At 46.2% G+C, this 27,641-nt stretch overlaps 2 protein-coding genes across 5 annotated transcripts in view; both read right to left on the bottom strand.

Annotated features, from left to right (window-relative positions):
• The window catches only part of USP43 (ubiquitin specific peptidase 43), a 62,412-nt gene extending 42,394 nt beyond the window's left edge, over window positions 1-20,018 (bottom strand). For all 4 annotated transcript variants that reach the window (XM_030861418.3, XM_060290874.2, XM_030861419.3 and 1 more), the window contains exons 1-3: window positions 19,460-20,018; window positions 8,262-8,393; window positions 424-527 (exon numbers count right to left, since the gene is read on the bottom strand). In XM_030861418.3, coding sequence (XP_030717278.2) covers window positions 424-527; window positions 8,262-8,393; window positions 19,460-19,963 — 740 coding nt within the window. In that variant the 5' untranslated portion in view covers window positions 19,964-20,018. The remainder of the gene's footprint in view (window positions 1-423; window positions 528-8,261; window positions 8,394-19,459) is intronic.
• Window positions 20,019-22,219: 2,201 nt separating this feature from the next.
• The window catches only part of CFAP52 (cilia and flagella associated protein 52), a 36,041-nt gene continuing 30,619 nt past the window's right edge, over window positions 22,220-27,641 (bottom strand). Inside the window, exons 11-14 of the mRNA XM_030861420.2 lie at window positions 27,137-27,288; window positions 26,529-26,631; window positions 23,459-23,570; window positions 22,220-22,527 (exon numbers count right to left, since the gene is read on the bottom strand). Coding sequence (XP_030717280.1) covers window positions 22,352-22,527; window positions 23,459-23,570; window positions 26,529-26,631; window positions 27,137-27,288 — 543 coding nt within the window. The 3' untranslated portion in view covers window positions 22,220-22,351. The remainder of the gene's footprint in view (window positions 22,528-23,458; window positions 23,571-26,528; window positions 26,632-27,136; window positions 27,289-27,641) is intronic.

The raw sequence follows: 27,641 nt of genomic DNA, 5'->3' as shown, positions 1-27,641 counted from the left end.
GTGGAGCAACTAAGCCCGTGCATCACAACTACTGAGCCTGCGCTCTAGAGCCCGCGAGCCACAAGTACTGAAGCCCGCGTGCCTAGAGCCCGTGCTCCGCAACAAGAGAAGCCGCCGCAATGAGAAGCCCGCGCACAGCAACGAAGAGTAGCCCCCGCTCACCGCAACTAGAGAAAGCCTGTGCGCAGCAACGAAGACCCAACGCAGCCAAAAATAAAATAAAAAACACAAAAAAATGAAATACTGACGGTCAGAGACAATAGAAGTTAGTGGTTAATTGGGATTTATAATGGGAGAGAGAAGGGTGTTTATGGTTTCTGTTGTTTTGTAATCTCGGGGTAAACCTGGCAAAGGGAGGTTAGTTACCAGCATAGGAGTTTGCTGAGCCCTTAAGGCCAGATTCTAAACACACCCCATTCTTACCTGTACTGTGCTTGAAAGTGGCTTTGCACAAAGCTTTGGCCTAGAGGAAGCTGAGCTGATGGCGACGGGAGGTCCTCGGAGGTCTTCCTGGCTTCAGGCTGAAGCTGCAAAGAAATGAGGAGAGGAAGCAAGATCAGATGTGCCTCTCATCACTCCACTGCGTTCAGACCAGCGAACCTACACCTCCTCCTGGGTCCTCAGCACCATTCTATGGACCTAAACCTGCAGAACCAGGACCTTCCATGTTGTCTTACCGTAATCCGCCTCCCCTTCGATCCCTGGACCTCCCCAATTCCAAGAGAGACAGAGACAGAGACAGAGACAGACAGAGAGGAGAGAGAGACAGCGGGAGAGAGACTATGAGAGTGTGTGTGTGTGCGTGTGTGCGCTGAAAGAGCATGAACCTTGGTGGAGAACCCCGTTCTTTACCTCCATCCTTCTAGGCCCCCTGTGTCTAGATGCCTTCTGTACATTTCACTTGGGTGAGCTGCCATCACTTCAAATACATCCACACCAAATCTGCCCATCTTCCGCCTGCTAAGCTGTTTCTGTCCACGTTTTCCAGTCTAACACGAGCATTCTCTTTCTCAGACAGACCAGGTTTGCACCTTAGAATAATGGACGCCTGAGCCTCCTCCCTCCACAATCTGTCCTATTGTATCCTTCTCTACATTCCCTTACATATAAGTGTCCTGTTGCTGCTGTAACAAACGACCACAAACTAGTGGCTTGAAACAACAGAAATGTGTCCCCTCACAGGTCTCGAGACTGGACATCCAAAATCAGCATCACGGAGCCGAAACCAAGGTGTCAGCAAGGCCGCACTCCCTCTGGAGGTTCTGGGGGAAAGTACGTTCCTTGCCTCTTCTACCTTCTGGTAGCTGCGGGAATTCCACGGCTTATGGCCACATCACTCCCGTCTTTAAGGCCGGCAAAGAGCCAGGAGAAAGGACCACAGGGGAAGTGTTTGGGGAGAAATGTACTGATGTCTGAAATTTAATTTTAAATGCATCCAAAAAAAAAAGATGAGAAAAAGATGGAGTGATGAGTGGACAGACAGATGGATAGGTAGATAAATACATGATAAAGCAATTTTAGTAAAATGTAAATTATAGAATCTAGGTGGTGGGTAGGAGATATTCGCTGTATAAGGAATCCAACTTTTCCATGTTTGAAATTTTTCATAATAAAATTTTGGTACAAATAAGAGTGACAAATACTAAGAAGAGTCAGTCCCACTATTTCATTAAACCCAATTTGACCAGAATACGGGATGTACAAAGGGGAGTAGAAAACAGAGCTAGAGAGGGCGTCTGGTACCATGTTGGATGGGGCCTTAAATGTCCTAAAGAAGATTCCTGGTTCAGTAAACAGCATAGTACCAGGGTTAAGGGTTAGACGCTGGAGTCAGACTGCTGGGGTTCAAATCCCTGCACTGGTACTTAGCTGTGAGAGTTTCTCAACCTCTGATCCAGCTAAATCAATTACTTAAACTCTTTGTTCCATGGTTTTCCAATTTCATAAAGGGGTAATGAACGATAGTACCAATGTGCTAGGGATATTTTGAGATTAAAAGAGTTAATGTATATAAAACACTTAGAATAGGGCCTGGCACACAGCAAGCACTGTGTAAGTGTTTGCTGTTGTTACATGAAGGGGAGTGTCTAGTGGGTTTTGAACCTAAGCGGTGGCTACACGCACAGAGACACGCTATAACCTGACAGGCGTGGGCACGATGAAGGAGGGGGCGTCTGGAGTTAGGACACAAATCATGAGGCTCAAGGGTCCGGGTGCCAACAGGGTGAACTAGAGTAGGAGCCATGAAAATAAAAAGGAGGTAGGAACTCAATCAAGACACCCTGTGCGCACAGCTCCTAACTGAGCACCTGCTGGGGAAGGAAACGGAGACAGAGGAGGGATACACAGGGCCAGCTCCAAGCTTCCAGTCTGATGCCTGGAGAACCACTTTCCATTAACAGAAGAGGGAAAGGCAAAAGGAGAAGTGGGTCAGGGGAGGAGGGGAGGGCAAGCCAAGTTCGAGGCAGAGACACCTACGGCAGGTAACTGAAGGGCTCGGAGGAGAGAGAGAACTTGGGTACAGAGTGGACACTGGCATCTGGGCCTGCTCAGGATTGACCCTTCTTCTTTGGGAGTAGCCTCAGTCCACGGGGAGGTGGGGGAGGCTCTTTCCTCGGGGGTCCTGTCCTCCCTTACCAAGAGACAGGCAGGCACATGACCCAAGCTAGACGGATGAGATGTTCCTGCCCTGCGTGTCAACCATGGGCGGAGTGACCCAAAGCCTGCAAACACCGACTCTAGTGTCCAGGCTGGAGGACTGAGCTGTTCCTGCCACTGAGACACCCTCACCCCAGAGCTGTCTGGTTCTTGATGGTTCCAAGCCTGGTCTTCAGCCTCCCCTTCGATTCTGCACACTCCCCCTTGGCCTTCCAACTAATCCCCTTCTTGTTTGAGGCATCTGGTTGGCTGCCGTTCCTCGCAACCAAAGACCTCACAATGATCCGGGCTGCGTCTGCACCCAGACGATAAGGCAGCACGCGTTGAGAGAGGCTGTGGACGTGACCATCCAAGGATGGGTATGGAAAGTGAAAATCCCAGACAAGGCTGGGGTAAGAGGCAGCAGAGGGTCACTCACAAAGCATGGTCTATCAGGTGAGACCCGGCTGGCGCTACCCTGCTAACCAAGTGACCCTAAAACCCTCCCTGAGCCTCATTCCGCATCTAAAAGGAATCGGACTATTACATCCACCTCACGGAGCCATCATTTGAACCAAAAAAGATGTGGGTATCCTGCCTGGCACATAGTAGATGCTTAATAAATGTTAGCTTCCTGGTCCTCTCCCCACCCTCATCCCTTTCTTAATTCTGCAAAAGTGGCATTTCCTGTATGATAAACTACCCAAAAGGTTGCTAGTGTCACAGTGTCTACCGGATAGTAAAAAGATGCCCTATTCACCAGACAAAAACATTTGTCGTTGCATTAACAGAGAAGAAAGCGGTCCTTATGTTTTCTATTCTAGTTTCAAATAAATCGAACTACATGGCTTTCATATGTTTTGAAACAGAAATAACCTCAGAAAGAAAAATTGTTCAGAGTTACACAGGGGACAGTCCCTTTCCTTCTTGGAAACAGAAAATCAAGTTTGTGCCAAATAGTCCAATAGCTCTGCTCTTTCACCTTCAAGCGTTCACAGCCAGGCCTCCGCAGGCAGCCCGATTTTCTAAGAGTGAATTTCAGGAGAGGTTTTGACCCCAGACAGAGAAAAAGATCTTTTCTGGTTTCAGTCAGATCAAATGAAGAGTGGGCCAAGCTCCTCTCTTCGACCAACAAGCACCCCTGGTCTTGCTGGGTTGTGGTGCCCTCCTGACACCCTTAGCCATTAAAGGAACAGAAAGCAGCCAGCGTGGCTGAGAACGATGAGCAAGGGGCAGAGGGGGCTGAAACCAGGTGGAGTGATTGGTGGGCCCGTCAGGTAGGGCCCCGTCAGCCGCATAGGAGTCCGGATTCTGTTGTAAGTGCAACAGGAAGCCACCAGGGGAATTTAAGCAGGACAGTGACGTGATCTTATTTCCTCTCTGAAAAGATCACTCTGGCTGCAGCGTGGAGAACATATACATATAGTAGCGGGGCACATTGGAAATTGGAAGACCAATTCGGGCTGCTTTTATGTGGGTTTTGAAGTTGTTATGGATTATTGGCTTAAATAAACTCAAAGGCGTCTTAAAGAAAGGTTTGGGGGTGGTGAACTGTGGTTGGGAGCAAAGGCTCCAGAGCAGAGGCTCTCAATGTGGAAACGCTTTTCCCTCCCCCGACCAGGGGACATTTGGCCATGTCTGGAGACATTTTTGCTTATCAATCACAGTTAGGGGTACCACTGGCGTCTGGTAGGTAGAAGGGCGCTACAAATGCTACAACGCACAGGACAACACCCCTCCCAGTAAAGAATTACCCAGCTCCAATGTCAAACGTGCTGAGGCTAAGAAGCCCTGTTCTAGAGTTGAATTTTCTAGATCTGGATCCTTGCTCTCCCACTGACTTGCTGTGTGACTTAGGGCAAGTTACTTAACCTCTCTGTGCTTTTCCTCATCCTTAAGTCCAAAGCCTTTTCCTGCCACAAAGGCACAAAAGAGGAAGACTGAAAGGTAATTGGGAAGGCTGTTTATCCCTCCTACTTTCCAGGTAGGAAGCACTGCCTGGCACAGGACAGAAAGCTTGCTGTTGTTGGTTTTTTTTTTTTTTTTGGCCATGCCACACGGCTTACGGGATCTCAGTTCCCTGACCAGGGATTGAACCCGGGCCATGGCAGTGAAAGACTGGAATGCTAACCACTAGGCCACCAGGAAACTCCCAAGAAGACTTTTCTAGATGCAGCCAGAAGGAAGAGGCACCCAGGTCTCCTCCCTCCCTCTGGTGGGAAACAGAAAGCACAAGAAACTCGGGATAAGGAAAGGGATCCAGCACACTGGCTTTGAAATAGACAGACTCAGGTTTGATTCTCTTTCCACAGGTAGAAGTTGAAGAACCTTGCACAATTTAACCTAAATTTCCATTAACTGTAATATATGAATTAACCTTATTATGAGTTACTTACTATTATCCTTATTATGAGTTATCAAATATTAAAGCATGATAACTACTTAATTTATTCAACCATTCAGGGGTTTTATTGAGTGTCTCCTATGCATCAGTGAAATAAGTCATGAAAAGCATCATATGAAATGTCTGGCATGTAACACACTTCAATAAACAGTGTCTCTTTTTTTCTTTTTTTGCGGTACGCGGGCCTCTCAGTGTTGTGGCCTCTCCCGTTGCGGAGCACAGGCTCAGCGGCCATGGCTCACGGGCCCAGCCGCTCCGCGGCATGTGGGATCTTCCCGGACCGGGGCACAAACCCGTGTTCCCTGCATCGGCAGGCGGACTCCCAACCACTGCGCCACCAGGGAAGCCACATCTCTCTCTTTTTAATACATCATTCTGATTTCAAAATGTGTTCATGCTAAGATTATGGAATACAGTGTAGTGACACGTTTGTCATCTCAGCATTCCTTTCCAACGTGCCCCAGCTCTACAGAAACCTTCCTTACCCATGCGATTTGGGTGGAGTTCACCCCACAGGCATGGGACCCATGTGCCCAATCAGAATATTCCATCCTGCTGGTCACCTGCCCAGGAGTGGACATGTGAGCCACGCTAAGACAATCGGACTCTTGCCTGGGCTTTTTCTGGAATCCCAAGTGAAAAAGGCTCTGTGAGCACTGCAGGGGCCCCTCCTGCCACTAGATGGGCAGAGTCAGTCTGAGAATGAAGAGAAAGACAAGAGATAAGGAGACCTTGGATCCAGCCTTACCTGAAGCTGGATCAACCCTTGGACTCACAAGTTCTAAAAGACAATAAATGCCCTCTCCTTAAGTTGGACCAAGTTGCAACTAAAAGGGTCTGAATTAGATAAACAGAAAATCATCGTACGTATAAGAAAAATCACCCACAATCCCACAACCCAGAGAAACCACCATAACCTTTAAGTGTCTGGTCCTCCCAGGTTCTGTTTGGTGAAGTTTTTGCTTTGTTTCGTTTGTGTGTTTTGGGGGTGAATGGAGTGGTTCTTTTTATTTTTCTATCTTTTTGGCATGCGGGATCTTAGTTCCCCAACCAGGGATTGAACCTGTGCCCCTTGCAGTGGAAGGTGAAGTCTTAACCACTGGACTACTAGGGAAGTCCTGGGATGGTTCCTTTTAAGATAAGGAAACAGGCTTTCAAGCCAGACCTCCCTTGGATTTGAATCCTGACTCTACCTCTTCTTAAGCTGTGCTGCTTCAGGAAGGTTACACAGCCTCTCTGATTCTTGGTTTACCCATATATAAAATGGGGATAATAACTCTAACAACACCCCGCAAATGATAGTAGCTACTCATACCGTGTATAACACTCCAAGATGTGCTCTGAGGAGTACAGAACACTGTACAATCATTATCTTCCCTGTTCCATGCATTGGGCAACCTGCTGTCTCAGACATGAGTACTCTTTCTGCAGCTCTGTCAAGCTCTTAGCTTCTACATTATATTGTTGTTTAAAAGAGGTCTATTCTTTATTCAAGACATATACGGCTATGCCCTCCTTTTCTTAAAGTTGCCGCTTGTCATTTTTAAAAGGGAAAGAAACAAAGACAACAGCTGGCTGTGTGGACAAGTTAAGAAAAAAAAATGACTCAGCTTCTTGAGCCATTTTATCTTTAAATAAACATCGTATGTATTTAAGGAGTGCAACATGACGATTTGATACACATCTACATGGTGAAATGATTACTTCAGTCAAGCCAATCAACATATCCACCTCCTCATGTAGTTACCTTTTATTATGTGTGGTGAGAGGGCCTGAAATCGACTCCCTTAGCAAATTTCCAGCACTCGGTATGGTATTATTAACTACAGTCCTCATGCTGCACATTACGTATCTCGATTCATTCATCCTACAAACTGTGACTGCCATTCAATCTCCCCCCCATTTATTTATTCTTTTATTTTTAAAATTTATTTTATTGAATATAGTTGATTTACAATGCTGTGTTAATTTCTGCTGTACAGCAAAGTGATTCAGTTATACATATATGTCCATTCTTTTTCATATTCCTTTCCATTATGATTTTTCTCAGGATATAGAATATAGTTCCCTGTGCTCTACAGTAGGACCTTGTTGTTTATCCATCCTGTATAAACTAGTTTGCATCTGCTAATCCCAAACGCCCAATACTTCCCTCCCCCAACCCCCTCCCCCAACCCCCTCCCCCTTGGCAACCACACGTCTGTTCTCTACGTCTGGGAGTCTGTTTCTGTTTCGTAGATAGGTCCATTTGTGTCACATTTTTCCATTCAAACTTTATTACTCTAGAATAATGGTCTCTGAGCAGATAATGTAAGGATGGGAAGGTAACGGGTGAAAGATTGAAACACTTCCAAAGGGCTTTTTAATTGATTCACGAGGGGGATGGGAATAAAATGTCCAGAATTCAAACAAACAAACAAAAAAAAACAAGTACAGCAGTTCTTATAGCTGCATCTGGATCAGTTTTGAGACACATAAAAAGTAATATGCGACTGATTAATTACCAAAGCTTGTGAAACATTTTTTAAATTATAGCAGATTATTCATGGATATTGTTGTAATAATTCTGCTCACTCATGGAATCATAACTTCACTCGTTTTTACTTTCTTAAGAGAGAGATAAAAGGATAGGATTAGAGTAGAACCCATCACTGGGTTAGCAAAGCCCATAGAGAACACAGCTGATTTATCAACTAGCGGTGGCTACGACGAATGATCGTAGGGCTTTCTTACTCCCAAAGGTTTGAGGTTTCATCCAAATCTGGGACTGATGTGTGCCCACATGTCAAGATCATCCATCCTGTGTCTTGAAAAAAAAGATTGGGAATCGCTTGCTCTGTAGGATAAGTAACTGAAAAAGCAAGGGTGGAGTTAAAATGGAAGCATCTAAAAATAATAAGCAATGGCACCCATGGCCTCAGATGACCAAACTTTTTTGACAAAAAGGAGATTTTTTTTTTCAAACTTTAAACCAAACAGAAACCCTATTCACCCTGTCACTGGGATTAAAGAGGATGAGGAACTGCAATGGGAGGAAACGTCTGGTCTAAAACAAAAGGGGCAAAGAGGAAGAAGCAGGGAACGGTACTGTGTGAACAGCGGCCAGAATACGCAAACATCTACGGATCTGAATTTCAAGATTGAGTTTTGAAGAGCTGAGTAAACGCGCAAGGGGAAAAAAGAAAATCAAACACCACGTGTTGTTTCGAGGGCGACTGACCTTGTCGGACCCCAGCCCCCGGGCCGCGCCCTCCAAGTCCTCGTGCACACGATCCAGCAACCAGAGCAGGAACTCCAGGGCGTCGTGCTGGGAATTGCCTTGGAACTGAGAGCCATACTTGGAGACAGCGTTCTGAAAGGAACAGAAGAATGTTTACATTAGCCAAGACATGGAAGCAAACTAGGTGCCCATCAACGGACAACTGGGGACTTCCCCGGTGGCGCAGTGGTTAAGAATCCGCCTGCCAATGCAGGGGACACGGGTTCGAGCCCTGGTCAGGGAAGATCCCACATGCCGCGGAGCAAGTAAGCCCGTGCGCTGCAACTACTGAGCCTGAGCTCTAGAGCCCGCGAGCCACAACTACTGAGCGCACGTGCCGCAACTACTGAGACCACCTGCCACAACTACTGAAGCCCACACGCCTAGAGCCCATGCAGCAAGAGAAGCCACTGCAGTGAGAAGCCCGCACTTTGAGGGGCAATTTGGCCCTTCAAACATCCAAAGAAGGGCCTGGAAGCACCAAGCCTACCCATGGTCGTGCTTCAGCCTTGACCAGGATGACAAGTCAGAAACGTGGGGCGAGAAATGGTCTTTCCTGCTAAAGCCTGTCATTTGGGGGGCAGTGTCCCCAAATGCTGTGAGGGTTCTCTGTATAGGAGGAGGCATCGTTTTTTCCAGAAAGACTACCATTGTGTATCCTGTCCTTTGAAAACCCACAGGGTTGTCTGTTGAATATATGTATATATATATTTTTTTTTTTAACTGAAGTATAGTTGATTTGCAATATTGTGTTAGTCTCAGGTGTACAGCGTAGTGATTCAGTATTTTTGCAGATTCTATTCCATTATAGGTTGTTACAACATAATGGGTATAATCCCCTGTGCTATACAGTAAATCCTTGTTGCTTATCTATTTCATGTATGGTAGTTTGTATCTGTTAATCCCATACCCCTAATTTGTCCCTTTCCCCTTTGGTAACCACAAGTTTGTTTTCTATGTCTGTGAGTCTGTTTCCGTTTTGTTTTGTTTCTTTTTTATTTTATTTTATTTTAATTTTTATTGAAGTATAGTTGATTTACAATGTTGTTAGTTTCTGCTGTATGGCAAAGTAAATCGGTTATACATATATCCACTCTTTTTTAGATTCTTTTGAGTAGAGTTCCCTGTGCTATATGTTTCTGTTTGAATATAGATTCATTTGTATTATTTTTTAGATTCCACATGTAAGTGATATCATATAGTATTTGCCTTTGACTTACTTCACTAAGCATAATATTCTCCAGGTCCATCCACGTTGCTGCAAATGGCAGTATTTCATTCTTTTTTATGGCTGAGAAATGTTCCATTGGACGTTTATACCACATCTTCTTAATCCAATTTTTTTTTTAATGATTAAGATTTTTTTTAACATTTAATTTTATTTATTTTTGGCTGTGTTGGGTCTTCGTTGCTGCGTGCAGGCTTTCTCTGGTTGCAGCAAGCGGGGGTTACTCTTCGTTGCAGTGCGTGGGCTTCTCATTGTGGTGGCTTCGCTTGTTGTGGAGCACAGGCTCTAGCCGTGTGGGCTTCAGTAGTTGTGGCAGGTGGTCTCAGTAGTTGTGGCACGTGGGCTCAGTAGTTGTGGCTCACGGGCTCTAGAGCACAGGCTCCGTAGTTGTGGCACACGGGCTCAGTTGCTCCGCGGCATGTGGGATCTTCCCTGACCAAGGCTCGAACCCGTGTCCCCTGCATTGGCAGGCGGATTCTTAACCACTGTGCCACCAGGGAAGCCCCCAATTGTCCGTTGATGGGCACTTAGTTTGCTTCCATGTCTTGACTAATGTAAATAGTGCTGCTATGAACATTGGGGGGCGTGTATCTTTTCAAACTAGCGTTTTCATTTTTTTCTAGAAATATACCCAGGAGTGGGATTGCTGGATCACATGGTAGACTGTTTTGATAGAGTGATCATCTCTCCTCCCTGAAGCTCTGGTCCTTGGATTGCTGAGGGGCACGCTCACCTGGCCCCCCACCCACACCCTCTGTCTATTTCCACGCTGTCTCTCTCTGTTCACCCCAAAGGTGGACAGCTTCTTGTCCTTCTCTCTCCACGGTGGTTTCCTTCATTCCCACGGCGTCAACTCTCCTCTTTGAGAATGACCACATGGCCCAGCGAAGTGGGCTTCCTTAAATACCACGCCTGTGGTTCCCTCACTGCCTCTTCCTAAAATGAATGAAACTTGAGAAGTGCAAACATCCTTCTGTGGTTAGATCACAAAATATTTGGGCCAGTCCTTAATCCCTTTAATAAATACTTATTGGTTGAGTGCCTACTAGGGGCCAGGCACTAGTCTAGGGCCTGGGGCTACGACACCCACATTCCTGTGCCCTTCATGCTGTCCTGTTAGACAAGGTGACCGCTTTGTCATTTTCTGGGTAAATGCATGTTCCAGCTTTCAAAAAGTTTATTTCAAAGGGTAATATATGCACCTACTTAAAAAAAAATAATTCAAAATATAAAAAGAACAGTAACGAAAAGTCTTCCCAGGCCTGGGTGCCCCTCCCCTCCCCAGAGGGAGGACACTTTGAACATTTTCTTACGTAGCATCCTTCCAGGGTCTTTTTTGTGCAAGCACGAGCATCTGAATGTAAGCAAACCCCCTTTTCTGTGTGAGTGCACAGGGCAGGCCTTGTCCCCTGTAGGTCTGTCCTCTGTTCATGCCCACCCAAGGTAGCTGTGTGAGCAAAGCTGTGAACCCAGCAGATCTCACCAAGGCCAATCTCATCAAAGGCCCTGGGCTTTTTTTCTTTTCCTTTTTTTTCGTCTTTCCTTGAGACTTAAAGGAAACTTTAGGATGAGCCGAAGCGAAATCCAAGATTTAATTAACTGAAATGCTGGTTCTGAGTCTTTAGTTGAAACACACTAGCCTGGGTGCACTGGAGGGTCTAGGCTTCTCTGCACTTTGACCCCCAAGCAGGGCTGCCCAATTAGCAAATAAAATGAACCTTGAATAAGCAGTAAATAATGGTAATGTTTGTGGTATAAGTATGTCCCAGGCCATATTGGGAATATATTTCTACTAACAAGTTATTGTTTATCTGAAATTCAAATGGAGCTGGGCATCATGTATTTTACCTGGCAACCCTACCTCCCAGCCTCCCTCACACCTACATCCTTAGTACCAACATTCAAGCCCCTCCGGCTTGAAATCTCTAAAATCAGCTCTTCCTCTTAGTGTCAGGGTCCTCTTGCAGGTTCCATCTCACACCCACGTCAATCAAGCATTCTGAGTCTGCCTTCCCAACTGTTTCCATCCCACCCCTTCACCAGAGTCCCATTCCCACTGCTGAGTCCTAACTCCCGCTGACCCAGACTGCGATGCCTACCTCGAGGGGAGCCCGTCCCCCAGCACCTCCCCCTGACCACCCACTGCCTGCAGGACAGGACAGACCCTTCTTCCCACAGCCCAGCTGGTAATGTCACGTCCCCACCCAAACCCTTCCCGACTCGCTGACTCACCACCTAATAATCCAGATTCCTCCAGTCTGGCCCCATCCATCACTCACCACTCCATCTCATGTTTCAAAGCTCCAGGTAAGTGAGCCACTCGGGTGCCCCAAACATACTTTCCCACTTCTATGGGCTATACCTTTACTTATTCTTTCTTCCATGTGAGATCCATTCCTCTCCTGCTAATCAGGCTGATCCTTTAAGACTGACACTCTTGTCTTCTTAGTCTGGCCATAAAGCCACACAACCTTTCCAGAAAGAATTTGACAACTTCAAGAAGACAGACAAGATAAGGCCTTAATAATGTCCCTCTTTATAAACACAGTGATTCCACCTTAAGAGGTTTAGCCTAAGGAAATGAGAGATCCAAGCAAAGATATCTCAAAGTTATCTGGGGAGAACTTAACTGCACACTTATTTCAGATGGCCTTAAAAATTATGCTTCAGGAAATACTAATGAGAAAAGAAGATAAATAATCCTGTCGTTAAAAAAAAAACAACAAAAATGTATATTTGAGATTTTAAAAATATATTTATAGATAGAAAGGTAAAAGACCAGAAAATGTCTGGCAAAACATTAACAAATGGTTATAGAAAGATGGGACCACAGGTAATTTTCTTTTTCATTTTAACTTGTACATTGTGAATTTTTTTAACAGTGAACACTGTTCTTTATTGGTCTTTTCCCAATTATAACAGTATCTGTCAGGTATTTTACAGAGTTTTTTAAGATAACTTTACCTACTGATTCTACAGAAAACATTCCCATAGAAAGTCTATTGAAATGTAACTAGAACTGCATAAAAGCTAAGTCCTTGGGATTTAACTTGGGAGAGATGAACGGCAATATTTGGTATTTCTACCCTGCAATATGGCATAGCTCTATCCGCGCGTGTGTGCGCGCGTGTGTGCGTGTGTGTGTGTGTGTGTGTGTGTGTGTGTGTGTGTGTTTCTTCCTCTCACCACTGATAATTTATAACATATTTGTTTTAAGAAGTATTCCTACTTATTTCATACATTGGGTTGGTTTTAGGTATGAAATCTCATTTTTATATGTTTCTAAATGGGTCTTGCTTTGGACTGTCTATGTTGTACCTGAACCCATTAGCGACAGCAAGCATTCTAAAATACGGATTTCTAGAACGACTTAGTAATTTTCCTTCTGTTCCACATATTGTTTTTTCCATTTCCACTTCATGTCTTACTGGGTTTGTCCAGCACTTCCAAAACATACAAGTGATGAAGGTATCCTTGTTTTTAAAAAGCAATGCCTCCGCCGTATCGCTTGAGGCCTACTGTACGTCTAAAATTGTTAGTCTAAAATTGATCCTTAAGCACGTGAGCTACGATAAATTCCAGATGGCTGAAATCCTTAATATAGCCATAGAAAACCTAGAAGTACATAACATAGAATGTTTATCAAAAGGTATGAGATAAATAAATCTAAAACTTTCCGTAGGGAGAAGGAGAGAGTTGGGAGAGAATATGTGTAGCAAATATGACTAGAGTTAAGGAATTTACAGAAACAAGAAAAAAGAACATTAAGACCGAGGCAGAACGGACAAACGACATGAGCAGACAATTCCAAGAGCAGTCTTACAACTAGTAAAAAAAAAGCACAGAAAAATCCAACACCTCACTCCTAATCAAAAAAACACATGTAAAAACAAGATGCTATTTCTTTTTGTTCAATAAATTAATAAGAGAGAATAACCACTACTTAGGAAAATACGCATTGCTGATGTATCTACAACTTGATATAATCATTTGCAAAGAAATTTGTCAGTGTGGGTACTAAAAATAATCAAGCCCAACAAAATTGAACTAAAAACTAAAAAACAATAAATACTTAAAATTGGGATGGTGATTATACAGGTACATACATGTCAAAACTCAGCAGATTCTACACTTAAAATTTTTACTCAGCCCCGAGAAAAGAAATTCTGCCACTTGCAACAATGTGGATGGACCTTGAGGGCATTATGCTGAAATAAGTCAGACAGAGAAAGACAGATAGTGTATGATACCTCTTACATGTGGAATCTAAAAAACAATTGAAATTGGAAAAGCAGAAAATAAAACAGTGGTTATCAGGGGCTGAGGGTGGAGAGATGGGACAGATGGTGTGTAAGGGTACATAGTTGTAACTAGTAGATAAATAAGTCCTGGAGACTGATACATGGTACAGGCAGACCTCAGAGTTATTGTAGGTTCAGTTCCTGACCACCATAATAAAGCAAATATCTCAATAAAGCGAGTCACGTGAATTTTTTGGTTTCCCAGGGCATATAAAATTATATTCACACTATTCTGTAGTCTCTTAACACTACAGTAGGACAATGTACAATAGCATTGTCTAAAAAAAACAACCTACAGACCTTAATTAAAAAACAATTGATTATAAAATAAAATTCAAAAAAAATAAAATGGCAAAAATAAATAACTATAACAATTTATTGCTAAAAAAATGCTGACCATCATCTGAGCCTTCAGCGAGTCTAATCTGTTGCTGGTGGAGGGTCTGGCCTCCATGTTGGTGGCTGCTGACTGGTCAGGGTAACTGGGGCAATTTCCGAAAATAAGACCACTATGACATTTGCCGCATGGATTGACCTCTCCTTTCACTTGAACTCTAGAGGTCACTGTGGGGTTATTAATTGGCCTAATTACAATATTGTGTGTCTCAGGGAAGAGGGAGGCCCAAGAACAGGGAGAGAGGTGGGGGAACAGCCGGTTGGTGGAGCAGTCAGAACACACACATTTAAGTTCACTATCTTATATAGGCGCAGTTCACGGCAGCCCAAAACAATTATAATAGTAACATCAAAGATCACTGATCACAGATCACCATAACAAATATAATAACAATGAAAAAGTTGTAGATACTGTGAGAATGACCAAAATGTGACAGAGACACAAAGTGAGCAAAGGCTCTTGGAAAAAGGGCGCTGATAGACTTGACTGACGCAGGGTTGTCACAAACCTTCAATTTGTAAAGAACGCAATATCTGCACAGTACAATGAAATGAAGTGTACCCGTCCAGTGATTATAGACAACAAAACTGTACTATAAACGATAAACTTCCTAAGACACTAGATCTTAATTGTTCCCAGAGCTAAAAGAAATGATAATTACATGACGAGATAAGGGTGTTAACCAATGCTACTATTGGCAGTCATACTGCAATACAAATGTATCAAACCAATGTACTATATACCCTACACAGTGTTATATCTCACATATAACTCAATTTTTAAAAATGGGTGCCTTTCACTGCACATAATTTATACCTCATAAAAATTGATTTAAAAAGAAAGAAACAGGGCTTCCCTGGTGGCGCAGTGGTTGTGAGTCCACCTGCCGATGCAGGGGACACGGGTTCGTGCCCCGGTCCGGGAAGATCCCACATGCCGCGGAGCGGCTGGGCCCGTGAGCCATGGCCGCGGAGCCGGCGCGTCCGGAGCCTGTGCTCCGCAACGGGAGAGGCCACAACAGGAGAAGCCCGCGGACAGCAAAAAAAAAAAAAAAAAGCAAGAAACATAAAAAGGACAAAACAGTCATCTTTGTTTTGACCATGTCGTTTCACTTCAAGGAATTAAGCTTATGGAAATGATCAGAGCTGAGGACGACGATTTAAATACAAGAATTTTCAATGTAGCATGATAGCTGGAAAATTGTACAGTACATAAACCTCTCCCTAGGGATTGGTTCATTTAATGAGATATTACACAATCATTAAAAATTAAGTTTTATAAAACATTTTAATGACCAGGAGAAAGTCTTATGATAATACTTAACTGAAAACAGCAGGATACAAAACTAGAATTTCCAATTGTTTGTACATGATCTGAAGCACATCAACACAGCAGTGATGGTTACCTCCAGGGGGTGCAGTTCCAGATCTTTTTTTTTTTTTTTTACATTTTAGCATTTTCCAATTTTTTATAGTTATATACATTGAATTACATCATTAGAAATCAAAGTATTATGGATAATACCATGGACAGGATTTTTAAAATGTATTTATTCATTTGCTCTTAAGTCCTACTATCACTGGGAAGCTGGGTGACTCAGGGCCCAGGGAGGGGGAACACCACAGACCCATCCTTTTTGGGTGGCTGCGCTGGAGTAACTCACTCCAGCCTGCTGGCTGCTTCTCAACTTCCTCCCTTCCTCGGTGTGAAGCTAATAATCCCTCTTAAAGACCAAACTCCTCTACACAATCTTCTGTGGCTTCTCCCAAACCCATTCTCCAGCCCCTCCCCCCAGCCACATAGGCTTTCATCAATTCATTTTATCAGGCATTTATCCTGCCCAGCCCCACCCCCTCAGGGACTGGCAGTTTCAGTCTCAGGAACTATAATGCACTTTCCCACCCTCCCATGTCCTTAGCTGACCCTTCATCCGTCAAAACTCAACTCAATGGTTCCCTCTCCTGGGAAGACTTCCTAGCCCACCTTCTCACACCACCTTCCCCAAACAATCACGTCCTCCTGCCAGAATTGCCGTAGAGCATCTTTATTTTTTATTTTTATTTTTTTAACATCTTTATTGGAGTATAATTGCTTTACAATGGTGTGTTAGTTTCTGCTTTATAACAAAGTGAATCAGCTATATGCATACATACAACCCCATATCCCCTCCCTCTTGCGTCTCCCTCCCACCCTCCTTATCCCACCCCTCTAGGTGGTCACAAAGCACAGAGCTGATCTCCCTGTGCCATGCAGCTGCTTCCCACTAGCTGTCTATTTTACATTTGGTAGTATATATATGTCCATGCCACTCTCTCACTTCGTCCCAGCCTACCCTTCCCCCTCCCCTTGTCCTCAAGTCCATTCTCTACGTCTGTGTCTTTATTCCTGTCCTGCCCCTAGGTTCATCAGAACCTTTTTTTTTTTTTACATTCCATATATATGTGTTAGCATACGGTATTTGTTTTTCTCTTTCTGACTTACTTCACTCTGTATGACAGACTCTAGGTCCATCCACCTCACTATAAATAACTCAATTTTGTTTCCTTTTATGGCTGAGTAATATTCCATTGTATATATGTGTCACATCTTCTTTATCCATTCATCTGTCGATGGACACTTAGGTTGCTTCCATGTCCTGGCTACTGTAAATAGAGCATCTTTATTTTGTAGCACTTGTCACCAGTTCTAATCGTGGGCCTGTGGTATTACTTCACTCACATCCATCTCTCCCACTGGACCGTAAGCTCCAGGAGAGGAGCCCCAGGATCAGGTTTTGCACTCATCACCCCACATGTGTTCCATGCTCCCTGTATAGTATCTAGACACTCAATATTTGTTGAATGAATAAATGTTTCCTCATCTGTAAAATAAAAGGTGCCCACCTAGATTTCAATCCCCAAGGTTTAAAAGCACAGATTCTGGAATCCTTCCCCACTGTCTCCAAGGCTGCCTACCAGGAAAGTTCCAGGAACCCCTGGCTTATAACACCCTTACTAACATATTAACAGTTTGATTATCCTTCAGCTCCCCGAGGCTCACAGGGAGATTCTTGGCTCTAGGGGTTTGAGAGCAGGATTTGAGAGAGACAGGAAACGCTGGTGAGTCATGGAAGGTGATTACTAATCTGGAAGACTTTTCAAGCTACTCCCGTCTCTCCCATTCCTGCAGTAACTGGATGAGAATGCATGGAGCAATAGAAAAGGTACACAGGATTACCTCCCTCCCTCCAGGTCTCTGCAAGTGAGGAATTATAATTAGCTCATTTTACCCTCAGAACAACCCTATAAGAAGGTAGGTACCTCTAGAGTCCCATTTTACAGATAAGGAAAGTTGAGGCACAGTTGAGATTTTAGTAACTTGCTCAAGGTAACCAAGACCTTGCTCTGAACCACTAAAGGATACTGCCTCTCACATTTAAAAAGCAAATGATGCCAAAAGGAGATATTACTGACACCCATTTGACCCACTGACGCCGGCAGAACAGTGCTTCACTAGTGGAAGCAGGAGGGAGGACGGTAGGGGTTGGCATCCTCGTGGGTCACATGGCAAGGATTGCTTTCTCAGGCTGAAACTCAAGAGCGGTGATGCTTGTGGAATGAACACTGACAAGTTCCCTCTCCCCCAAGAACAACAATCCCTAGTCTTTGGGGAGCTTCAGCTCTCTGCCCAGAACTGTGGTTTTTTAGCAGGAAGCCAGCCATGCGCGTCAATTATCAGCACTCTTTAATCCAACTGGGACCCCAAACAAATGCCCCGCTTTAATCCTGGGTGAAGTGATACACATAACTTCCAAAGCCTCATGACCCTGCAGCATACCCAGTAAGTAGACCGTGACCCCAGGAACAAAGGATACAAACCCACGCTAACGCATCCTAGGGGATTTCATTCACACTAAGCAAAAGCATGCCACCTCCAATATAGCACACCCACTGCCTCTCCCAGGCCCTCGGCACAGTACCTGGCACACAGATTCTCAGCTTTCGATGGGCTTAGAATAAAAGCCAAACTCCTTACCGTTGCCTCCCAAACCTTACATGATCTGGCCAACCTCATCTCCTCCCCACTCTACTCTTCTGGGCAAGAGCCACCCGAGTTTTCTTCATGCCTCCAGTTCTCAGCTCCTTCAGGCCTCTGGTCTTTGCAACTGCTGTTCCCTCCCCCTGTGGGGATTACTCCTAGATCTTGGCCTGGCTGCGTCCTTCTCATCATTCACCTCCTTCCTCCTAGACCTTGGCCTTCGAAGTTCGACTCCCCGCACCGCACTGGAAACTAGAGTGGAAACCCTCTATCCCTGGCGTTAGAACAGTCCTCCGATACTTCAACTAATGTTTGCTGAGTGCAGAAATGCTGAATTCGCTCAAATCCACCAGCTCCCTGCACTCACCCGCCTCAAGCGCTGACACACTAATCAACTCAAAACAAAGGCTGTGGGCTTCCCTGGTGGCGCAGTGGTAGTGAGAGAGAGGCATGGGCATATATACGCTACCAAACGTAAGGTAGATAGCTAGTGGGAAGCAGCTGCATAGCACAGGGAGATCAGCTCGGTGCTTTGTGACCGCCTGGAGGGGTGGGATAGGGAGGGTGGGAGGGAGACGTAAGAGGGAAGAGATATGGGAACATATGTATAACTGATTCATTTTGTTATAAAGCAGAAACTAACACACCGTTGTAAAGCAATTATAGCCCAATAAAGATGTTAAAAAAAAAAACAAAACATGAGACTATTTCCAATAGCATAATACATATGAAACCAGATTGCTTTGAATAAATTTGAATAAACTTAAACGTGTAAAAAAAAAAAAAAAAAAAGAATCCGCCTGCCAATGCAGGGGACGGGGGCCCCAGTCCTGGTCGAGGAAGATCCCACATGCTGAGGAGCAGCTAAGCCCGTGCACCACAACTAATGAGCCTGCGCTCTAGAGCCCGCGTGCCACAACTGCTGAAGCCCGCACACCTAGAGCCCGTGCTCCGCAACAAGAGAAGCCACAGCAATGAGAAGCCCGCGCACCGCAACGAAGACCCAACGCAGACAAAACTAAATAAAAATGTAAAAATAAATTTAATTTTAAAAAGAAGCGATAATCCGAGGCTTAACCGGCAAATGCCATCTAGAGAAGTCCCCAAGAAACCCCTTTCCTGATGGAGCACCCAACGGTCCAGAAGGGAAACCCTAAAGGCCGGAACGTGGCTGCCGCCGAGCGGCCAAGGCTGGAGGCAGCCCGGCGCTGCCTACCTTGAACTCGGCGGAAAGTTGGGGCGTGTATTCGCGCGTCCAGAGCGCGCGCACCAGCGCCGCCAGCTGCTCGGTGACCTCGGCGCGGCCCGGCGCCGCCCGATAGCGCCCCAGCGCCAGGAACTCGGCCAGCAGGTCGGTGTTGCTGAGACACTGCACCACGGCGTTCATGAAACAGGTGTTGCCGTGGTTCTTCAAGCCCTGAGCTCCCGGGATCCGCGCCCCGTCGCCGGCGGAGAGCTGGGGCTGGGGTCGGGGCGGGCGCTCCTCCCCGGGGCTTCCGGGAGCAGCTGGATCCGGGCCCGGGGGGCCAGCAAAGCCTCCCTCCCCGTCGCCATTGCCGTGTCCCGGCTGGGGCTGGGGCCGGGGCGGCGAGTCCCCGGGGCGGAAGCGGCTGCCCAGCGCCAGCAGGAAGCGGCCAAACAGGCGGCGCAGGGAGCGGCGGCGGCGGGGCCGGGGCGCGGGCGGCCCCTCTCCGGTCGCGGCCCCCACGCCCGGGTCCATGGCTCCCGCCGGCGCCCCTCCCGGAGCGGAGCTCCCAGCCTCCAGGCGCCGGACAGACGAGCAGCCAACAGGCCCTTCCAGGCTCGGAAAGGCACCCGGGAGCCGGCTACCTGCGGGCCAGGTGTGCGGGAATCGGGCGGAGGCGGAGCCAAGGGCGGGGCCGCCCCGCCCCGCCCCGCCCCGCCCCGCCCCGCGCGGGCATCAGGCCGTAGGGCCCGCCCCGGGCAGCGCCCCGCCGCCCCCACCCCCGTCGGGTCCCGCCCCCGCCGCTCGGACCAGGAATAAAAGCACTGGAGCTCAGAGCTCAGGTTCCCTCCCATTTCCTAACCTCTCCTAAACCTACCGACCTGAATTTAACCTCTGCTCCTAGTCCGCTCCCAGCCTTCAAGCTGTGAAAGTAATAGAGGAATGATAAATGTGAACGCCCTAGTAAATTGCAAAGCCGTGGCTGTTGCTAAATTTCTTGTAATTACCTCCAGGCGAAGGTGAAAAGAAGGGAAAGGAAGGTTCCCCAGAGGGCAGCCTCCGGCGTAGCGAGAGACGCGCCCTGGGGGCGGTGAACGGGTGGAGAGTACCTTGGTACCGCTGGTTCCGCCGCAGGCTCAGGTGTGTGCGGACAGATGGCGCCACCTCCTTCCAGCCCGTCTGCCCCGCAGGGGAGGCAGAGCCTTTGCGGGACCCACCATCCTGGGACCCGAACTGGAAGGCGCGTGTACAAACACCCGGGATTGGTTGTGGTTTGCTTGTTTAAATTACAGACTAGGTTAGGGCGTTTATCAAAACTTGCAAGCGAGGCTTGACCGTCCTCGGTTTATTTGGTGGAGAAACGGGCTCAGAGAAGTTAACGCAATGGGCTGAGGCCACACGACCCGTAAGCAGAGAAGCCGGAACTCGAGCAGGGTCTGTGGACTGACAACCCCGCAGCTTAGATCTTTCCAGCCTCAGTATTTGCTCACTAGGAAGTTTTCCAGCTCCCGGGCGCGCCTCCTAGGAGGTCTCACGTTCACTCCTTAACGCAAAATCCCAGCTGAATTGTTGCCCAATAAGAGTTGACTTGGCATTGCCTTGCCCTTGATTCCCTGGGGACCTCCCTCACTTTATCTTGTAACTGTCACGTTAATCCGGCAGTCTCGCAAAGTGAATTTCTCATCAATTTCTAGCTCAACAAGAGATTAGCAGGAGGCTTATCACATGAATGCCCTGAAATGTTACTTATTATCTGATGAATAAAGTGGTCATCATTTATTAAATATCCACCTTGATATGTCAAATAGGGCAGCAGCAGGTTGGTTACCTGATGCAGGGGGGGAAAAAAAAGCATTAGGTAAAGGATAAAGAATATGCACAGAACAAAAGACTGTCCTGTGAATTAGAGACTTGAAGTGTTTCTGGGAAATACCGTTATTTATGCTCCCTGGAAAAGGACACCGTCCCTGGTTGGACGGTCAATACACAAGGTCCATTCCATCGCTCTTCTAATGGTAAGCAGAGGAGAAAGATTTTATGGTTAACTCCAGAAAAACATCTATGAAATTTCACCTTTGATAATTACCCCCAAGATCCCCGACACACATTTTCTTTGAGAAAGCACCATAATTCGTATTGAAGTTTCTACTCTGTGTCATGAACGCTGCCGACGCTTTAATACATTATTTCACTTAATTCTCACAATCACTTTTTGAGCAGGTATTCCTGCTTTACAAAACGGAGTATCAGAGAGTTCAAACAAAACAAAAACCCTACCCAAGATCTGGATCCAAACCCACGTCTTGCCGCAGGCAGCTTGACCAATGAAATGCTGATTAAGAAGGTAAATTCGGGGCTTCCCTGGTGGCGCAGTGGTTGAGAGTCCGCCTGTCGATGCAGGGGACATGGGTTCGCGCCCCGGTCCGGGAAGATCCCACATGCCACGGAGCGGCTGGGCTCGTGAGCCATGGCCGCAGAGCCTGTGCTCCGCAACTGGAGAGGCCACAAGAGTGAGAGGCCTGCGTACCGCAAAAAAAAAAAAAAAAAGAAGGTAAATTCACCTTCCTTATTTTTAGAGACTAACAGCAATGGTTATCTGTGGACAAATTATGAGGAAGGGCTGTGGGTTTTGCAGAGTCATAGAAGGGAGATTATGACAGGAAACCAACAACTGGGAACTTACTCATAATAAAAAAACTTTACAGTCTGGACGAATTATTCTTGAACACGTCTCAGTTTTAATATACAATTCAAGAATGTAAAATGCATTCTATAAAGGAGAGGAGAAACTTGTAGATAAAGTATTTTGACCAAAGCACAGACACACAGGTGTGAGAAAGCAAGACTAGTCGTGGAGTTATCTAAGCTCAGCCTCCAACAGGACGGTATTCAATGCTGTGAATCCAGGAGGTCTCCAACGTTTCATGAGGGAAATGGGTACTTCCATCTCAAAATGGCCCCATCGGCACTCACGCTAATGATGTACTGATTTCCTGGACTTATCCGGACGCGGGTGATGTTGCCACTGTGTCCCACCCCAACGTGAGTCACTTCACCCTCATTGTAATCCCAAACTTTGACAAGACGGTCATTTCCACCTGAAAATGACAAAGCAGTTACATGGCACTGCTGCAACAGAACAGAGAGAAACAGTCCTGATTTTAAATTACTGGATCGTTTTCAATACATTCCCCATGTGCCGATTTAAAGGAAGAAAAACCTATCTTTATAAACACTCTTTTCCTTGATTATAAAAATCTAGATCTGTTGTAGTTAATTTGGGGGGAAAAAATGTAAAGAGGTGACATCACCCCTGATCCCACCATCCAGAAAGAACCACTAGTAACATCTTGGTTTAGTTCCTTCCGGTCTTTTCTCTGTAAGTTACACAGATATACATCTGAATATGTGATTAGGATCATACCATGTCTAATTTTATATCATGCTTTACATAAATGTGTTTGTGAAACTTTTATTGATTTGGAACATGAACTGGTTACTGTCCGGAAGAATCAAAGAGGCTGCAAGAAATGGGACTGATGCTGTTGCAATGGGCACATTGTGTGGCAAATGCCCCCTGGAAATGCTGACCGAAAAGCCTGGCATTTAAGACTTCAGTAGGAAATAGCAGAGCAAGGCAGGCTGGACAGCCCAGCCCATGTAAAGGCCCATTTCTTTCTTTCTTTCTTTTTTAATTAATTAATTTGTTTAAATTGAAGTATAATTGGTTTACAAGATCGTGTAAAGGCCCATTTCTTTCATCGCTGCCCACCACAGAAAAACCACGCAGTGGAAGCTTAGGTTTATATTTGTGTCCCTAAGGCTCGTGAGCAAATGTTTCCTCTCATTGGAATGCGGCTTCTGGATTTTTCTTTCCCAGCCACACCGGCTGCCGTGTTCAGGCCTGAATCTAACCACGTTGCCCTTTAGACCCTTTCGTGGTCACTTCCAGTTGCCTCCCGCCTGGGAGTTCCACTTTCCCATTTAAATAAGCTGGGCTTGGCTCTCCTCTCTTATCCCAGGACTGACCTGTGACAAAATGCACTCCTTCCACGGTGATATCCATGCCATTGACGGCCCCGGACAAGGAACCTTCCAACTCTCTGATTACTGACCCATCAAACACTTCCCAGTAAGCAATCTGGAATTCAAGAAAGAAGCATGAGGCGGGGTTCAGCTCAGTGAAATCATCCACACGCATGCTAACAAAAGAAGGTTCTACTTGATATAGCAGACGGCAAAAATACACCCGGGATGATACACCAGCTGAAATTATAAATAGGCTGAAGCAGGGGGTGGAGAAATCATTTTAATATTTTTAGTAGTGTAGTGGCTTTAAAATTTGCATTCAGTTTAAAGAGGTGTTGATATGCCGGTAAACTGGATTGAGACAGAGAGTACTTCTGGTCAGATGGCGCAGGCTGAGCCTGAAGGGAGCTATAAAGGAGAGAAGGAAGCGGCCACTGCATCCACTTTCCCAATTCTGCTCTTAAGAGGAGGAAAGTGAAGCTTTCTTTAGGCCTGGCGGGAGGGGAAAGCATTTCCTTCCTCCAGCTTGGGGAATGAGCAGTTCTGGAAAGTTCTGGAGACTGGGCCTTAAAAAGTGAGCTCTCACCGCGCGGCTGGCCCTCCCTCTTCCTCACCCCACCCTTATTCCAAACCTTCTCTTCTGCCTCAAAGCAACAGAACATTCCGCAGGGCTGGGTTTAAACAGAGACTGATCATATATTCCACCCGCATCCTCACACACACCCCCGCCCCCTCCTGGGCCAAGGAACTGGGTTAGGGGTGGAAAGGAGACAGGGGCTCAAGGAAGGAAGATTTTTCTCTGAATATACTGGTTTTATGCTTTTTTTTTTTTTTTTAACTTTGTAAATGTACAACCAATTCACAAATAAAATTTCTTTCTAAGGCTTCCCTGGTGGCGCAGTGGTTGAGAGTCCGCCTGCCGATGCAGGGGACGCGGGTTCGTGCCCCGGTCCGGGAGGATCCCACGTGCTGCGGAGCGGCTGGGCCCGTGAGCCATGGCTGCTGAGCCTGCGCGTCCGGAGCCTGTGCTCCGCAACGGGAGAGACCACAACGGTGAGAGGCCCGCGTACCGCAAAAAAAAAAAAAAAAAAAAAATTTCTTTCTAAACATAGAGCCCTTGACCAGGAATCAGGAGTGGGAACTTGGGTATTTCGCCCAGAACTTTCTCTCTGTTTCATGTTGGTGGCAACTTCCTGTGTTCCCGTCATTACGCCAGGAATCTGTATTCCTCTGAATTTAGCTAGAAATGGTGTATGCTATTTAAAATTTTTCTTTTCTTTTTATTTATTTATTTTGCTTTATAATTTCTATCGATGCTCGGTCACTTTAACAATAAAGTTCTGATTTCATAGTAAAAACATAAAGGAGTATGAAAGCATGCCAAAATCCTAGTTTCTCAGGAATCCCATCGATGTAAGTCACTGGTGCTTGATGACCAGCTTCCTTGACCAGGGAAGTCAAAGTGAGCCTCCCCTGGGCTTTCCCAAGTGTCCTCTGCCGGGGATGGTCTTCCCTGAGATCAAAGCATGGCTAGGTCCTCCTGGCACTCAGGCCTCAGCTCAAGTGCCACCTCCTTAAGGAGGCCTCGCTGACCATCCTTGCTAAAACAGCTTCCTTCTCCCAGCCATTATCCTGTAGCCTGTTCTATATATTTTTTTAGCTCTTTCACCATCTCGTATCATCTTGTTCACTTATTACTCATTGCTCTTTCATGGACTCATTTACATGTGTACTATCCCATTCCATCCCCTCCCACCCAAAATTAATACAGAAGGTAGGTAAGCTCCATGACAGCAGGGACACTGTCATGTCCCCAGCACTTAGAGTAGTTGGACAGATTTATGATTTATGGTTGGAATATTCTGGTCAAGATTCAAATAAGAGGGAAATAGATTGTTTCCAGCCTCAAAAGCTGAAACCTAGAATATGGCAGATATCACACTAATTTAGAAACAATATGAACCGTCCATCAAAGCATTTATAGTGACGTGGTGATTAACTCCCTAATATCCATCCCACCCCAGTGCCAAGAGGAAGCCCGCTTAGACCACAGGTCAAGCACAGGTTGGGGGATGGGCAGGCATAGGCCAGTTTGGGCAGATGAGACACAAAGAAACCTAACAATCTACAGAGACTGGAACACAGAGGCAGTTCTTCACGCCCTCCCAGAACATTCTGTCTGTGTCGGGCAGATCCCGGTTGGATCAGGCAGCATTCCTTGGGTTTTTATGACAAAGTGTCTCAGGCAGTCGTTCCCAATCACCTGGGAAGCTTAAACAGGAAAAAACCCCACTCCTAGATTCTAATTTGGGGGGTGGAGGTGGGGAGGGAAGGTACCTTTTGTATTTTTCCCTCAATACTTTTAACTCCATGAACTTAGCCTGTATCTGGCAAAACAATAAATATGCAAACTCTTCTTCAATTATCTCAAAGTCTACATTAGGGGTATTCAAACCCAGTAATTGGATGTGCAGGTAATCAGGCCAAGATCTGGCTGATCCGATGTGGCTGGCGGGGTGGGAGACACCCCAGCTTCCTTGCCCTTCCATGTGTCTCTCTCCTGAAGCCTCCTGCTTGCTCCAAGGGGGAAATGTGCCCCCCCAAATAATGGCCAATTTTCACTGAAGGACATGGACTCCCTAGCTTAAGAGATTTTTAATATATTGACGAAGTAGGGTGATGAGAGATGAGCTCTATTGTCATTCAATTTGAATTTAATCAAAGTGGCAGCTCCTTTGAGCACAACACTTCCAGCCTTAGAAATGTCCTCATAATCAAAACCAGTACTTACTGAGGGCCCGCGATGTGCCAGGCCCCCTGCTTTTAGCATCATATTCAATCATGACTTTAATCGCCACAGCAACTGCATGAGGTCAGTGGTGTCAGCACTTCCATTTTGCAGAAAAGGAAGCAAAGGCACCCCAAAACGTTATGTAGCATTTCCAAACTGACACGGCGGATCACCAGCAAACCTATGGTTTGAACTGGCATGGCCTGACTCCAGAGCCTGTACCCTCAGCCACGAGACGTCACTGCTCTTCTCTTGTACCAGAAAGATCTTGACTCTTACCTTTCTGTCTGTCCCGCTGGTGATGATCTGGAACTCTTCAGGGTGGTAACAAACACACTGGAATAAGGTGTTAGCCAGGATCATCTGATTCCTCCTAAGACGTCTGAAAAATAGATTCCAGAGCTGTGAGACATGACTTTCTCTTCCTGAGAAAGCTTATTTACTATTTTTAATATATTTATTTATTTATTTATTTATTTATTTATTTATTTATTTTTGGCTGCATTGGGTCTTCGTTGCTGCACGCGGGCTTTTCTCTAGTTGCAGTGAGTGGGGTCTACTCTTCTTTGTGGTGCATGGGCTTCTCATTGTGGCAGCTCCTCTTTTTGCGGAGCACGGGCTCTAGGCGCACAGGCTTCAGTAGCTGTGGCTCACGGGCTCTAGAGCGCAGGCTCAGTAGTTGTGGCTCACGGGCTTAGTTGCTCCGCAACATGTGGGATCTTCCCGGGCCAGGGCTCGAACCCGTGTCCTGTGCGTCTGCAGGCGGACTCTCAACCACTGCGCCACCAGGGAAGCCCTCTATCCTTTGTTTGAGTCTTCCCTTGAGTTCAATAAAATGCTGGGATTGAGTTCTGCATCACTTGGTCCTCCCCATCACTGGTACCTACACGAGGTCCCATATGATGCAGGTGCCGTCCGTGCTGGCCGTGACGCACTCCTCGTTGCTCTTCTTCACCCTGATACAGGACACGGAGGACTTGTGCTCCTTCAGGGCCTCCTCCAGCTTCTGGGTCTGGTGGCCTATCTGCCACACCCTCACCTGCAAGCCACAAAGCACAGGCTCTCAATTCCACCTTGGGAATTTTTGAAGGGGGTTAAAAAAAAGTAAAAAATAAAAAGATTCCAAGAGCTTTCTCACCTCCTGGGCTGACTTGCTTTTTCTAATTCCCTGTCCTCATCTCAATTGAGTGAGGTAGGGATGCCAAGTTGCAGGCTGGGAATATTCTTCCACGGAGCCAGGGAGATGCCTACCAGGGAGCCTACACCTGTTTTTACTTTAGGACTGAGAAATATATCAGACACCCGCTGCTAAAACCAGTAATGCTGAGGGTGCTGCTAAACCGAGTGAAACAACATGTCTGCTCGTTTCTGCTGAGCACTGCTCTCAAAGTC

Source organism: Globicephala melas, chromosome 20 (genome assembly GCF_963455315.2).
Source record: "Globicephala melas chromosome 20, mGloMel1.2, whole genome shotgun sequence".
Taxonomy (NCBI): Eukaryota; Metazoa; Chordata; class Mammalia; order Artiodactyla; family Delphinidae; genus Globicephala; species Globicephala melas.
This window is presented reverse-complemented; position numbering and strand designations above follow the sequence as displayed.